The 16249-nt window shown below is 45.0% G+C and overlaps 1 protein-coding gene across 8 annotated transcripts in view; it reads right to left on the bottom strand.

The window, feature by feature from the left end:
• The window catches only part of stxbp5l (syntaxin binding protein 5L), a 141824-nt gene that overhangs the window by 69041 nt on the left and 56534 nt on the right, over positions 1-16249 (bottom strand). For all 8 annotated transcript variants that reach the window (XM_072686629.1, XM_072686632.1, XM_072686630.1 and 5 more), the window contains exons 4-5: positions 13898-13998; positions 5179-5313 (exon numbers count right to left, since the gene is read on the bottom strand). In XM_072686629.1, coding sequence (XP_072542730.1) covers positions 5179-5313; positions 13898-13998 — 236 coding nt within the window. The remainder of the gene's footprint in view (positions 1-5178; positions 5314-13897; positions 13999-16249) is intronic.

Genomic DNA, 16249 nt, shown 5'->3' with positions numbered 1-16249 from the left:
TTGGACGTCATCAGGGCTAGAACCCGAGTGCTAATTAGAAATTAATGGCACTAATTACCAAAAGATGTAAACCAGTCCTGTCATTACACACTTCAGCTGCAGTCACGACTGTTCACGTCCAGCACGAGTCGATACGTCACACGCCAGCACGAGAAACACAAGAAGAACATGAAGCTTTTTATATATGACAAAAGTATTGGGACACCTGCTCATTGTTCAGTGTTTCTTCTATAATCAAGGGAATAAAAAGAGTCTCTCCTGTTGGAGTAGCTGTCTCTACTGTCCAGGAAAGAAGGCTTTCGGCTAGATTTTGGAGGAGGAACATTGCTGTGAGGAGTTGATTGCTGATTGCATTCTGCGACATTAGCAGCGTTAGTGAGGTCAGGATTTTGGATGATGATCACCACCACCACCCCCACCCCACCTCATCATCCCTAACTCCCCATTTCATCCCATCCCAAAAGTACTGGATGGAGCTCCTCCACCACCATCATTCCAAAGAACACAGTTCTTCCACTGCTCCACAGCTCCTCAATGCTGGGGGGCTTTATTCCCCTCTAGCCCACGCCTGGCATTAGGCAGCATGGAGCCAATAGGGGCATCAATCTTTACCTGCTCCAGAAAGTCCTATTCTGTTGGGACAGGGGTCATTTGTGAGGTCAGGTACTGATTATAGACGATGAGATGAGGTCTGGATAAATATAAGATACTAGATTGGAGCTCATTCAGTCCAGCCCAGTGAGGTGGGGCCATATACCCTTCTAGTAGGCACTTGACCTGCACTGGGCACTGTGACCTTAGGTTCATGCGAGGATGCTCCAGAGCATTCTCCTCTAATGGGATTCTATTCTAGTGGGTGCACATTTGGGTGCACCTTAATCCAGCTGAATTTACTCAAATAAGAAAGTGTCCACAAACTTTTGGGAAACACAATGTAAAAGACAGCCGGTGCTAAATAGTGTGAAATCAATTTGGTATAGTTACATTATACATATGGAACACACACATGACCCAACACCCTGAGATGGGATGAAAACGAGCCTGTGTGTGTGTGTGTTGAGGTGAGGAGGCTAGATGCTAGGTAAATTGAGAACAGGAGGCCTCTGCTTATCAGCAGGAAAACCTGCAGAGAACCTTTCACCTCTTCCTGTTATCATTCCTCCTTTCCTGTGTGATCGCATCAGCCCTGCCCACGCTTTCAGGACGCGCTCCGGCAGACGTTCCGGTAGCGCTTCTAAACCGGATTTCCACTCGCTTTTCATTTGGCCGCCACATTCCAGCAGCGAAGACAGGAACGCTCCCCTATCTTTAATGTCTGCCAGACGTGAGCGCCGTACCAACGAGAGCACCTTAGAACCTCGGGTAGTTGTTTGAGGCGCTGCCGCCTCTGTTTGGGTGCGACTTCAAAGTCGGATGATAGCAGCCCCTGAGGCGCTGGTGAGGGTTGCCGTGGCAATGGCAGTCTCATTCAGTGCAGTCTCATTCAACATTAGGGGCTCTGAATTTTAGTACTTCACTGGAAGACGTCCTTGTTTGGCATATGATCTGGAGAGATGCTTGAAGTGCTGAGTGGCTTCGTACACTGTCAGGAATCAAAAGCAATTAGGAAGGACGAGGGTTTCGCACCCGTGCGGTTCTCGGCCTGAGGGAGGTGCTTCTTTACGTTGCATGTGAAGGTCTGAGAAGTCTGTTGGCCGGTCACTGAATGTAAAGACCAGACCAGGTTGGAGCATGTGCAATGTCATAGGTGGTGTAATGTGAAGGCGTCCCAATACTTTTGTCTATCGAGTGTACCATATTGTGATCTATAAAAATGAGTATATACAATAGTCAACGTCCTGGATGTGGGAGAAATGGTCAGCGTGATGACCTGAAACATTCTGACAAGGCCCAAATTATAAAGACCAGACCAGGTTGGAGCATCTCCCAAATGAGAAGGCACCAGTGGTGGGTCTGAGGTGGGATAAACCAGGGGGTCACTGACTCCATATTAATGCCTAGGGATTTAGAATGAGATGGCATACACTCATAGGTGTAATGTGAAGGTGTCCCAATACTTTTGTCTATCGACTGTATCATATTGTACCATATAGTCCTGGACATGGGTGAAAAGGGACAATGTCCCAAAATACTGATTGGCAGGTTGCACTTCAGGGGGCACTTGCAGAACCTAAGCCCATTTGAAACCTCACAGGTAAGAAGAAGTCTGCTGAAGCTAACCTCCAACGCATGTAGGCCTGCACTGAACATGGAACGTGACTCAAAACATCAGGCAGATTTTCCACGGAGGATTCAGAAGTGCCGAGCGAGAAGATAACTGGCAGACGTGGGCGTTCGGTTTGCTCCGAGGCGGAACGCAGAAGCTCCCACTGCTATGTTAAGGCAGTAAAGTGCGCCGCATGCTCCGCTAAAGCTTTTTGATATCTCCAGCAGTTTTGAAGCAAGCCGTGTTCAGGGCACAGGCAGCAGCCGCTGTGCGAAGGTGGGATGCTTCTTGTGAAGATGATCCCGTGAAGATTTAAAGAAGCACGCGTGGAAACAGCCGGGCGGGCGCTGAGATACACGGCTCTCTTTATAGGAGGGTTTTAATAGGTTGGCTTGTAGAACTAGGGCACACGTGGTGGAAGAACCTTCTGAGGAACCCTAGAGCTGAGACAGAACAGCTGAAGGCTTTGAGAATTACTGAGACTTTGGTTCTTTACTTTACTACTTTCCATTGGGTCCAAGAGTAAAATGACTCATATGACTTCCTTTTTCAGACACTATATGGACAAAAGTATTGGGACACTTACATTGAATTCAGGTGTTTGATTCAGTCTCATTGTCTAAGGTGTATAAAATCAAGGCAGTGAAAGAACGGGAGGTTCTAAAGAGCTCACTGAACTCCAGCGTGGTTCTGTATGTAATAGGAGACACCGCTGCACCACCAACAAGTCAGCTGGTGAGATTTCCTCCCTCCTAGATCTTCCTCCATCAGCTGTGAGTGGTGTTATTATTGAACAGTGGAAGAGTTTAGGAGGAACAGCTCACAGCCTCCAACTGACTCAGTAACTGCAGCAGAGCTCCAGACCTGCTGATGCTGGTAGAGCTGAGAGCAAAGGGGGACCAGTTTCATGTTAATACAGCCTATGGGTTTAGAATGGGATGTAAAAAAAATGCTCCTGTATATGAAAGTGTCCCAATACTTTTGTCCATATATTCTGACCTGTTTAAATTAGTATTATATATAGTATTAGTTGATCATCCAACGTCCTGACCTCGCTAATGCTCTTATGGCTGAATGCAATCTAACCCTCACAGCAATGCTTCTCCAAAATCTAGTAGAAAGCCTTCTTCCCTGGACAGTAGAAAGAGAAGAAACTCTTGATTTTGGAAAAAAAAACTATGAGTTAAACAATGCAGGTGTCCCAATACTTTTGTCCATATAGTGGATAAGTGGCAATTTTAGACAATTCCCAATTTTCTCCCAAGTTAAGTCATTCCCATTCCTCAGAGAGCTCAACACCCATGGAGGAGAACGCTAATGGCTACTTACACCCTCCGACTGAGTGATGGGGGAGAGGGAGGGCCATCCTACCCAACCAGAGTGTGATGAAGAGGACAGTTAGGCTCTATGCTCTGGGACTCCTGGGCTCGGATAACTGCGGCGAGGCTCTACCTCAGGAGAGAGGAGAGGACGGTGGTCCTGAAACATCCTTCAGAAAGACATCAACAGCGATTTCACCGCTAACGCTACCGTCTGTCAGCAGGGACAGCGCTGGAAGGCTGGTGAGTGGGAGGAGACGTGATTGACGTTCGCGAGCTCTTCGCCTGTCAGAGTAACAGGCGCGGGACTGAGGTGTTGGTGTTGACTTACACATTTTAACGTGGAGTGTGTGTGCTGGGGAGGGTGTGAGATAAGAGACTTCCCTCTGTGGTTTGCGAGGTGATATAATGTGAAGAACCTGGTTCCTCACTTCAGAGAGTGACACTGCTAATCTCCTGTAACACCATCCGCAACAGCGGAGCAGAGCAGAGCACAAGCTGACAAATTTAGACTAGTACTGCTAATTTTTATTCATTCATTTATTCATTTATTTATTTTGGAACATTTGTGCAAATTAAAAGAGTTTCCAGCACCGAACGTTTATAAACAACTCAGCCGAAAGCGGCAGGTGAGGAAATGTCACGACTTACCCCATAAGGGAGGTTAACGGAGGTGACAGAGCTGCTGCAAACTCAATAAATTCAATATTCTACATTCTAAAAAAGGTCTGAAAGAGTCAATGCCTGGTTTCCAACAATATACATCCAACAATAAGGACAGCACAGAACTTACAGTAGCTCATAGAAAGGCTAGGGCTTAGCTTTGGTGGTTCCAGGTGGGTTGGGTTTCCCAAATAGGCCCCATCATTACTGCCAACCCTAATCTCACATGGGTCCCATATAAGCTTTGTTTGCAGCGGACAACCCAGATGGAGCTCATGTTTAACCCCTCCTGGTCAGATCATTGACCCTGATGGGACCCTGGTGGGGTCAACATGGAAACTTTCTGGTTCCCAGCTGGGCTAGCCATGCAGGTCTCACATGTTAGCATGTTACCTGAGACACGGGTTGACAGTCAGTGCTCATAAACTGTACTTAATCTACTAGCATAGCGCATCCAACAATAAGGACAGCACAGAGCTTCTTTTATACAGTGGCAGAAACATGGTAGTTGTGGAAAGTCTGAATGGACCCTTATTGGTGTAGCTTGGTGGGCTTGTCCAGGCAATGGGATCAAACCCTAGTGAGTCCAGATGTCGTGATGAAGGTGGCATTGTGACTACTCACTTCCCTGCACATGCTACTACTGCAGCGCATCCAACAATAAGGACAGCACCAGTTCTGTTTACACAGTGTTAGAAAAAACGTCCTAAGCTCCAATTCAACACACTGATCCACTCTAGGATCACCAACATGTGGACACACTGCCCACCCACTGCCCACCCACTGCTCTGGGGGCAGGTGTACATCAAATAGGCCACTTAGATAGCTAGCTGAAGCTGAATAGACACCAATACCAATGTGGCTAGGACAGTGCTAAAGAGATACACAGGGGGTCAGGAGGTGACGTGGGTTTACTAGTAGTAGCGCTTATAAGATCTTTTGCAGCACAGTATTAGCATATTAGACCGATTTTGTGATGCTAGTACTCACAGTTCTATGGCCTTGTTCCACATAATGACGTATCCAGACAAGATGAAGGACTCGACGTTGACGATGTGTGTGTTTCCTCGCTCCGTTCCCACGTAAAGCCACTTACTCTGGAATGGAAGATGGCAGAATGTGATCCTGAAAGAGAGGAGGAGGAAGCATTAGCATGTTTTGAGAGATGTGTTTAGCAGGAGTAGGGCTCGTCAACTCCGTTAACAAACCCATAATTAATATCTTTAAGAAAGCAGCAGCGCATTAATTACCATTCTCTCGTTCAGGGCGTGTGGGTTTCAGTTTTAGCCAATTACAACAATCTCACTGCAGATAATTGCAGGCTAGGAACACGGGTTCAGGAACCTGCGCGGTAATTAGTAGCAACGTGTTGTCTTAATTTAAACCTAAACAACCTGGATAAAACAGCCATTATCCATTATTTTACAAATGAGAACCTTAAAGAAACAGTTCAGCGGAAAATCATCATTCGTGATTGACCTCTGGCCCCAGATTCAGTCGATCCCTCAAGACATGTTTGGTATCCGACGTGTGCTTCTTTAGTTTACAATGGGAGATGCTAAGCTAATGTTGCTAATTAACACTGGACCTGGACTATCACCAATCTTATATCTGTAAACACGCCTGCAAAAACAGGCTCACAGGCTCACTTCTCCACAGAGCTGACCGCTGGAGTAACCAGACAAAAGTATTGGGACACCTGCTTATTCATGGTTTCTTCCAGAATTAGAGTTTATTTAAAAAAAAAAAGGCTGATCCTGCTTTTGTTGGAGTAACTGTCTTTACTGTCCAGGGAAGAAGACTTTCTACTAGATTCTGGAGAATGAGCATTGCTGTGAGGATTTGATTGCATTCAGGAACAAGAGCATTAGTGAGGTCAGGATGTTGCATGATTGATCACCACCCCACCTTATCATCCCCAACTCATCCCAAAAGTACTGGATGGAGCTCCTCCACCATCATTCCAGAGAACACAGCTCTTCCACTGCTCCACAGCTCAATGCTGGTGGGCTTCATACCCCTCTAGCTAATGCCCGCCACGTGGTTGCCTGGGGGGAATGGAGTTTTAGCAAAATGCTGCTTAATTTAGTTGCCTTAAGTCCAATTTACAGCTCTCTGCCCTCCTCCCTGCAACAGCGAAGACCGAGGATTGTCACGTCATTCGCAATGTCAACAAGTTTGGCTATGCTCCGAGTCTCGTGCCAGTTGAGCGTCAGTCCCAGTTGGGCACGGGTGTGTGTATTTTTAGGACGCTGCAATTAATTGGAACGCCACTGCCCCGAGACAAACAGGAGCTAATGAGACATGAGTGAGAAGCAACAAGACGAGCAGCTTCCAGGAGGCAAGCGTTCAGAAGAGAACCGGTGTTAAAGCACTCATACCACGCAAATACAACAGATCCATTAAATGTTCAGATAAATACGTTTGATGGAGCTTTAAGGCTTTGAAATGCTGCCCTCCCCAGTTCATGTCTCCTTATGGATTCTAGGCTGAAAAAGAAGCCTTTAGTGAATTCACAGACTTTGTGATGTCACTATAATGAACACATTTACATACGTCCACCTATTCAGTCTAAAGCAGTTTAGCCCCACCCATACACACACGGGGTATGCAGCACTTCTTTACCATTCAGTAAGGGTGCAATACAGAGCAGCGAATCAGAGCCACGGTCATTTACATACATTATAGGGTTTTTTCTCGTACCGAATACTATACATACTCTATACACACACTATACATCCTCTATACACACTATACATACTCTATACACACTCTATACACACACTATACACTATACATACTCTATACACACACTATACATCCTCTATACACACTATACATACTCTATACACACTCTATACACACTATACACTATACACACTCTATACACACACTATATATACTCTATACACACTATACATACTCTAGACACACACTATACATACTCTATACACACTATACATACTCTATACACACACTATACATCCTCTATACACACACTATACATCCTCTATACACACTATACATACTCTATACATACTCTATACACACACTATACATCCTCTATACACACTATACATACTCTATACACACTCTATACACACACTATACACTATACATACTCTATACACACACTATACATCCTCTATACACACTATACATACTCTATACACACTCTATACACACTATACACTATACACACTCTATACACACACTATATATACTCTATACACACTATACATACTCTAGACACACACTATACATACTCTATACACACTATACATACTCTATACGCACACTATACATACTCTATACACACACTATACATCCTCTATACACACACTATACATCCTCTATACACACTATACATCCTCTATACACACACTATACATCCTCTATACACACTATACATACTCTATACACACTATACATACTCTATACATACTCTATACGCACACTATACATACTCTATACACACTATACATACTCTATACACATTATACAAACACTACACATACACTATAAACACCACATACACTGTACACACACTATACATACATTATACACAAAACTATACATACTCTTTACATGCATTATACACATAACATAGACTATAAACACACTACACATACACTATACACACACACACTATATACACACTACATACACTATACACACACTAGACACACTGCATACACTATGGACACACTATAAACACACTATACACACTCTATACACACACTATACAGACACTATACACACACTCTATACATACACTATACACAAACACTATACATACTCTTTACATGCACTATACACACACTATGCATTCACTGCACACATACTACACATACACCATGCACACTCTATATATACATTATTACAGTGTTTAAAATGTACAGGTTTAATATATATCTGAAATGTTTACTTTACTAACACCGTCTGAACTGTAAATGGTATGTTTGGAAACTTTCCCGGTGCTTCCACATGGAAATGTGTTTTCATGCCCGATATGAGGCCGTTAACGTAATAACTTTACGTGCACGCCCCTTGTTTCTTTTACATTTCCTTATTTCCCGAATGCCTCCCCTCCTTTTCAGCCTGATGAAAGCGTTCAGAGCAGCCGCCGCGGGCCGACGCCGGCTAAAGCATATTGCGGATGATGAGTCCTGTCGAAACCAATCACTTCAGAAAACAACAATGTGATTGTGACCGCGGGGAATGTAAGGGACATTTCCACCCCTCCGGCAGCAGAATGCGTGTGTGTGTGTGTGTGCGCACTTCAAGTAGTCTGGTCTCCAGCCGTTCCCTTCATCTGACCATCTCTCGCACTTATCTGCTATTTCCGCACTCTGTACTCGAGATTTCCACAACATACGCTCCTGAGCAATCAACAAGTCAGTCGCTGATGTGGCTTCAAAACAAGCGCAGGCCTCCACTCCGGCTTTGTTTTGTCTGATTCCGACATCCAAGCGCCTCTTGTTTACCTTGAATTCACACCAGATGCAACACATCCGTGACATCTGAGCCATGAGTGTGAAGGGAAGCGTAAGCATTTATCCGTCTCGTGCGTTCGTTCCCGTACCGCTTTAGGCGACAAGAAGAGCTCCTTTTCTATTTATAGTCTCTAATTAACTCCTGAAAGGCTGATGCTAAACGGGGCTGGATGTGCTGTTTAGCAGGTGAAGGTGAAGTGGCCCAGATCGGATTTTCTCACCGTTCTCTTTTTAACGTGAGCGACATCCGACATTCGTCTGAACAGTTCATGCTCCTAAACTGCCGGTTCTGGCGTCATCTTGTGGCTAAAATCTGGGCTAATCACTGAGAAGGGATTCCAGCTCGCTGTAAAAAGGGCATGCTGTTTGGCCACGCCCACTTCTTTGGGACTTCTGTACATATTGGTGTAAGAACACACAAAGCATGCTGGGTCTCATGTATGACGTAATAATGATAAACAATCAATAAGCCCATCACACGGCACACATCGAGCCTCGGACAGAGGCGTATTCATTTGCGCTGCGATTGGGCTGGACCCACGCTGCTATCTGTCCGGTAGCCTCATCCATCATCTTATAAGCAGGTTAAGTAGGAAATAAAGACCAACACTCTGCAATTCACTCCTGTCTGAGCTCATTACATCTCCCTCTATTTCCCTCTGCTTTCTCCTCTCCTTTCACAGAGACCCCAGGGACCCTTGGGCTGCCTGGGTGATTAGATATGAGGCATGCGAGACACTGCACAGACAACTTTGCTTGTCAGGGCGGGAATACTAATACCGTACCTGGCTGCGCTAATGCTTACCATCACTGACCATCCCGTGAAAATGTCTTTAATAAAGATAAGAAGATGCTTCTTTACTGTGGGTTTATTGGCCCACTAACTAAAATGTAAGTGGGCCAATGACTAAACCCTGAGGCACACCCTTTAAGGAAAACCCACTTCCTAACCATTCTCATTGAAAACAAACTGGGAAAGCATCTTAATCTGGGAATTTGGCAATGGACACCACATGTCCAAATGTTTGTGGACACCCTTTCTATTGTACACATTTATCTACTCAAAGTGGAACCCTCGCTGACGGATGTGCAAATGCACAAAAACACACAGCTTGTCTAGACCCTGTAGAGAAGTACTGCCAATAGAATAGGACTCTCTGGAGCAGATCAACATCATTAACCTAATGGCACCATGCTGCCTAATAATGCCAGGCGTTGACTAGAGGGGTATAAAGCCCCCCAGCATTAAGCTGTGGAGCAGTGGAGGAACTGTGTTCTCTGGAATGATGTAGGTGGAGCTCCATCCAGTACTTTTTGGGATGAGTTGGGGAGTAGGGGATGATGATGTGGGTGATGAATCATCCAGTCGCTGAATGCAATCAAACCCTCACTGCAATGCTCCTCCAATCTCTAGCAGAAAGTCTTCTTCTCTGGACAGTATAGAGACAGTTACTCCAACAAAAGCAGGATCAGCTCTTTTTAATAGCCTTGATTTTGAAAGAAGCAATGAATGAGAGGGTGTCCCAATACTTTAGACAGCAAGGCTCTTTGCTCTATAGCACTGTGGACATTAGACAAGGATGTTATAAATGCAACATATTAAAAATGTCAGAAAATAAACCAGATCAGAGCAGCTGAGGGGTCTTGTGCTTTTGAGCGAAGATGATGAGCATCACTCGAGTAGCTAGTCTCATATACCCCCCAAAGTTTAATGCCAGACCCACTGCTGTGGCAAAAATCATTCTGTCATCTAGGACACAAATAGACACACACTCTCTCTCTCTCTCTCTTTCTCTCTCACACACACACACACACCGGCAGCCCTGATGACCTGTCTCACTCAGACTGAATTAGCATAATTATAATTTTGCTCAAAACAAAGCAAATGTGTGGGTCTGAGTACTTAATATAGGCAAACGGACAAAGACGAAGGAGGTCACCCATGCTATTCTAAGTATGTGTGTGTGTGTGTGTGTGTGTGTGTGTGTGTGTGTGTGTGTGTGTGAATGTGTGTGTGTGTGTTGGGTCTGTCACTGGCTGTGACAGTGTGAGAATCAGGGGCTTTATTTGTTTGTTCCAGGCAGGATGATGAGGTGATGATCGTTATCATCAATTACTGCAGCAAAGAAGGAGCTCATTAGCCCCACAGTGACCGAGCACCACACACTCTGCAACACACACCCAGCCTGCCAGAACACAGCACAAGAGAGAGAGGGGAAAGGGAGAGAGAGAGAGAGAGATAGCTGGGAGGTGTTTATACAGCAACAGTACCCAGCTGTTAATGCATGCTGGGTCTCTTGATATCATATAGGTTGTCACTTTTTTCTGCAGAAAACATTGTATCTCCATTTTGTCCATCTCCGTTTTCACTTTCATGAACATCAGGATGAACAGACCAATAGAAATGCTCCAAAATGGCTTGGAATAAACCCTTTTTACATTGACTTCCATTATAAGTTTGCTGTGCTGTTGCTGATACCTTATTTTGGGACACACAGGTATCCACCTTGGTTAGGATGCTGTGACTGGCCGGTTGTGGGGCCGTGGCAGTCTGTGTGTGTGTGTGTGTGTGTGTGTTTATATGTGTGTGTGAGGGTGGAAATACCTCTCAAACCATACAGCTACAGGATGCTAATGATCATCAATCATACATGCACATCGATTCATTAAGCAAAACCAATAACTAGCCTTAATAGCCTATATGACCCAATCACCTCCTTTCAGTTAAATGTACAACCCCCCAGCATATGGTGCAGTGGGGAGTGGGGCTCTGTGGTGGAGCAGTGGTGGCTCAGCGGTTAGAGCTCACTGGGTTTGACACCCGGGCTCACCAAGCTGGCACTGCTGGGCCAACGCAAATTTGGAATATTCTTAAATGATAATGATGATGATGATAGTCACCACACACTTAGACACGGGTGTCCAAACTTTTGACTTTTGATATATATATATATCTGTATTTCTTTACTGTTTGAAATGATTATGCTCTTAAACTATATGTGGGCGTGACCCAAACATGACATTTGCATTTAACACTACATTGAACATTTAAGCCGGTGGTCTGTATGGGCTACATGGAGCAGGGGGCTCTGCCGGGAGGTGCCAGGGGGAGGTTTTAAACAGTAAATGCTGAACTGATGGTCTCCCGGTCAGTAAGTATGTGAATTAGGCAGACGTGTATGAACTCTGGCTACTACTTGAGTGTATTGGGGTCAGTTAGTGACCCCAAACTGACTTATGAACACCAAACTGGTTGTGGTTTGCAGAGCTCAGTGAGGCAGAGTTTAGGTCAGTGTATGGCCGGCTGCGTCCAAACACTTCACTGAAACGTCCCCTCCTAGACTGTGCTGCTCTGGTACTCATGTGGATCTATAGGCTATTCAGCTCAGTGTATTTACTAAAGACATGAGGTCCAGACCAGCAGAGTCAAGCAGTGCAGACGAGTGTGTGTGGAGTTCACGGTTAATCTGGACGTCGTGTCTGGAGCAGAGTGGAGTACTCAAAACATAAATAAGCCGTGACATGTTGTTGCACCCACCCACTAACACACACACACACACACACACACACACACACAATAACACACACTGACACAGACTGCAGTCATTTTTTCCACTGCACACTTTTTCCCAAGGCCATGTAAATGCTTTGCAGAGAGATAGTCAGCCTCTCTCGCTCTCTGTCTTCTGATATTGCGACAGCCATGTCAAGTTGGAGTTTGTCACCATAATTATTCCATTTGACTGCCTGAATACAGCAAAAATGCCCCCCCACCCCCTCCTTCTCTCTATCATTTTTTTCAAGCTGGAATATTATATTTCTAAGAAACCTCATTAAAATGCAGATTTTGACGCTTTGAGTGGCTGTTAGTGCGAGGAGCTAACGGTCTGTGTGAAAATGAGTGATAGCAACGTTATGAAGAAAGACCACCCCATGAAAGAGGGAGGGGTAGAAGGAGAGGTGGGGGGGAGTGCCTTTGGTGTGCTTCTCAAAGCCTCTCAGCTTTCATATTCACCTACACTCATTCTTCTCCTCCCTCTGTTTACATTTCCTTCTGTAATGCATAGCTCCAGCTACGGGTGGGCGGTACGCCACGAGCGGAAGATTACGATACTTGATACTATTAAAATTTACCAGCAAAACAATACGAAAAACACCAAATCTGAGAATCTTAGGTAATCTGGCTCCTCACGGCCTCCCGTTTTGTAAACGTACACTATCTGGAGGTCTTCCTCCTCTATACGCCGGCATCGGAAGTGTGGACTGAACGGCTGGTCGTGACTTCGCTCTCAAGGCCGCTGCGTTTGTCCGAGGTGACTCAGACTTACAGTCACAGGGCCGGCCGCGTTGCCCACAGTGCCGTGCTCTGCAAAGCGGCCGGCAGCCACAACAAAAGCAGAGCTGAGGCTTGGATTTCATAACGGTGAAGAGTCAGACCTCCACCAGAGTCAGGCCTGACTCACTCTTCACGCACAGGGAGGTGTTTGTGTCGTATGACGTGGAGTTTTTCACTCGGTTCTGTAAGAGCAGGCAGGAAACACGCATATCCTCCAATCTGTAAAGTGTGTGTGGGCGTCGACAGGTTTGTTTTTCTGTGTTTATTTCGGTGTTTATAAGTAATCCTGTTTTACGTGCCATATTACTGTAGGAGGCAAAGGCATAGTGACTTTTATGTAATGATGTGTGTGTGTGTGTGTGTGTGTGTGTGTGAGGCTGTAGTAACCACAAACTACCAGTACCAGCCTTATTATTATTACATGTAGGTACCGATATATCTGTAACACATATGGGATTAATTAGTAATGTATATAGATCCATATACAAGTATATGCATATAAATGTATAGAAATACATACATATCTGTATACATATATATATGTGTGTGTGTGTGTGTGTGTGTGTGTGTGTGTGTGTGCTAGCTCCATCTGGGTTGTACACTGCACATGGGGCCTAGATGGGATCCATGTGAGATTAAGGTGGGCTGTAAAAAAGGGAACCATTTGGGCCCACAGTGGTGCATCGAATTCCAAAACAGGGGTGGTCATAATGTTCTGATATGGCTGAGTGTGTGTGTATATGTATATACTATGCTATTTTTACTTATAGGTATATACATATGTATAGTGTATATGATACATATGGGTATGTACATATTATTGCCTATAGATACCTATAGTGTGTGTGTGTGTGTGTGTGTGTGTGTGTGCCCTTACCGCTCTCTGTTGAATTTGAGTGAGTGCAGTATTGCTGGGCGTCTCTGCCGAAGGTTCCAGAGGTGAAGAGTGTCGTCCGCACAAGCTGTAACCAGCGCCCCCTACATACACACACACACACACACACACACACACACACACATAAAACAAACACCATGCCCATTATTAAGCTACAGTATTGTAGAGAGTTAGATTTGCATGTGCATGTGTGGATGTGTTTGTGTGGGGGGTGTATCCTGGGGGGGGCCCTATTTCACCCTAAAGACCCCCTAAAACTCTTTAAAATCTTAATAGAATAGTGGGGATTGTGGGATGGTGATTAGTCTTTCATCATGCTAGGCTTTTTATTAGCAATGAAAAAGGCTGCTCAGTGTGTACCATGTAAAGAACTGCTTAAGCATCCCAATGGGTGCTTTGTGCTACCATGGCTCTATGTACCACCAACCCTATGATTACCCCTTGTTTTATGAGTATACATGCCCCCTACCTCCACCCGCCAGACCAAATCTGCACCCTGTCCTTTTCTGATGGCAGTATGATGGAATGCATGAAGGAGCACTTCTCCAGAAATGAGCAGCAGGCTCATAAACAAAAGCTAATATGAGACAATTAGCATGCCGCCATTAGCAAAACAATTAGCTACAAGTTCCATTCTTTGCCAGCCCCATTAGGCTGTAATGATCATCTCAAAGTTGCATCATCAGGCCTAAATTATTGTCTGTTAGCTAAATGAATGGTGCAAAGGTTACAACACCCTCCACAAGCAACGTTAACTCTATCAGCATCGAGCTGTGGAGCAGTGGAGAAACTGTGTTCTCTGGAATGATGGATGGTGGAGCTCCATCCAATACTTTTGGGATGAGCTAAGGACTAGGGGATGAAGTGGGGTGGTGATCAAACAACATCCTGATTAACATCTACGGTACATGTCTGATCCACCTGTGTTGTTTCTCATTTGTTACAGTTTATGAAACTACCTCCATCATGTTTGGAAGCTGTACTTTAGCCTGGCTAGCCCTCACTGTGAGCTGTTGATGAAACTACCTCCACCATGTTTGGAAGCTGTGCTTTAGCCTGGCTAGCTCTCACTGTGAGCTGTTGATGAAACTACCTCCACCATGTTTGGAAGCTGTGCTTTAGCCTGGCTAGCTCTCACTGTGAGTTGTTGATGAAACTACCTCCACCAAGTTTGGAGGCTGTGCTTTAGCCTGGCTAGCTCTCACTGTGAGCTGTTGATGAAACTACCTCCACCATGTTTGGAAGCTGTGCTTTAGCCTGGCAAGCTCTCACTGTGAGCTCTTGATGAAACTACCTCCACCAAGTTTGGAAGCTGTACTTTAGCCTGGCTAGCTCTGACTGTGAGCTGTTGATAATGAAACTACCTCCACCATGTTTGGAAGCTGTACTTTTTACCCAGGCTAGCTCTAGAGTTTGATCTGCTTCCAAACAGTGCTCTATTACGCCACCAAAAGGAGACTCAAATAATATAGGGGTGCATTCTGGGACCCAGTTAATAAAGACAGTTACCATCAAAAAAGCTACTTTTCTGGTACAGTCTCCATGGCGAACAGTCTGTAGCTGTTCATACCATGAATTTGTTGTCATGAATCCATGTGTGAGCTCTGATAAGGAACCTCGATTTGCGGAGATGTGAGCAGTGTGATCCCTGTGTGAGGGTACAGGTGCTGTTTAACATGCATTTCATACATATTTCATGATATTAAAGGACAGGTTTCACCGCATCTCCAGCCAATCAAACACTTGTATCCTATTAACATGCATCGCGCCAAGTCAACCTGTAGCTTCAATGGTGAAAAACCTGCCGCTCTACTGCAGGATCTCACTGGGCTTAAACACAGTCCAGTGGGCCTTGTGAGTCAGTGAGCCCTGGACACCCATGACCCTGTTTGCCAGTTGTCCTTTCTTGGAGCACTTTTGGTAGGTCCTGCATACCAGGGACACCCCACAAGACCTGCCTGATGTTCTGGAGATGTTCTGACCCAGGTTCTGACCCAGTCATTGTCTAGAACATCACAGTTTGATTCTTGTCTTGGAGCCTCATCAGTGCTCTTCACCTCACCTGTCATGATATGGCTGACTGATGGTAAGTATATAGATATATATAGAAGCTGCATCATTAGTGTGTGCAGCATGAGTAATGTGAGTATGTGTGTGTATGTGTGTGTGTGTGTGTGTGTTTGTATGTGTGTGTGTGTACATATGAGAAATAATGTCACATTGTAACCCACTTATGATTCACTCGGCTCATCTGCACTGTCACCATCAGGTTTCATTATGGAATAAGGCACACACACACACAATCAATGTGCAATACAGTGTGTGTGTGTGTGT

Source organism: Salminus brasiliensis, chromosome 8 (assembly GCF_030463535.1).
Source record: "Salminus brasiliensis chromosome 8, fSalBra1.hap2, whole genome shotgun sequence".
Lineage (NCBI taxonomy): Eukaryota > Metazoa > Chordata > Actinopteri > Characiformes > Bryconidae > Salminus > Salminus brasiliensis.
The sequence above is the reverse complement of the archived record's forward strand: the minus strand, read 5'-3'. Positions and strand labels throughout refer to the sequence as shown.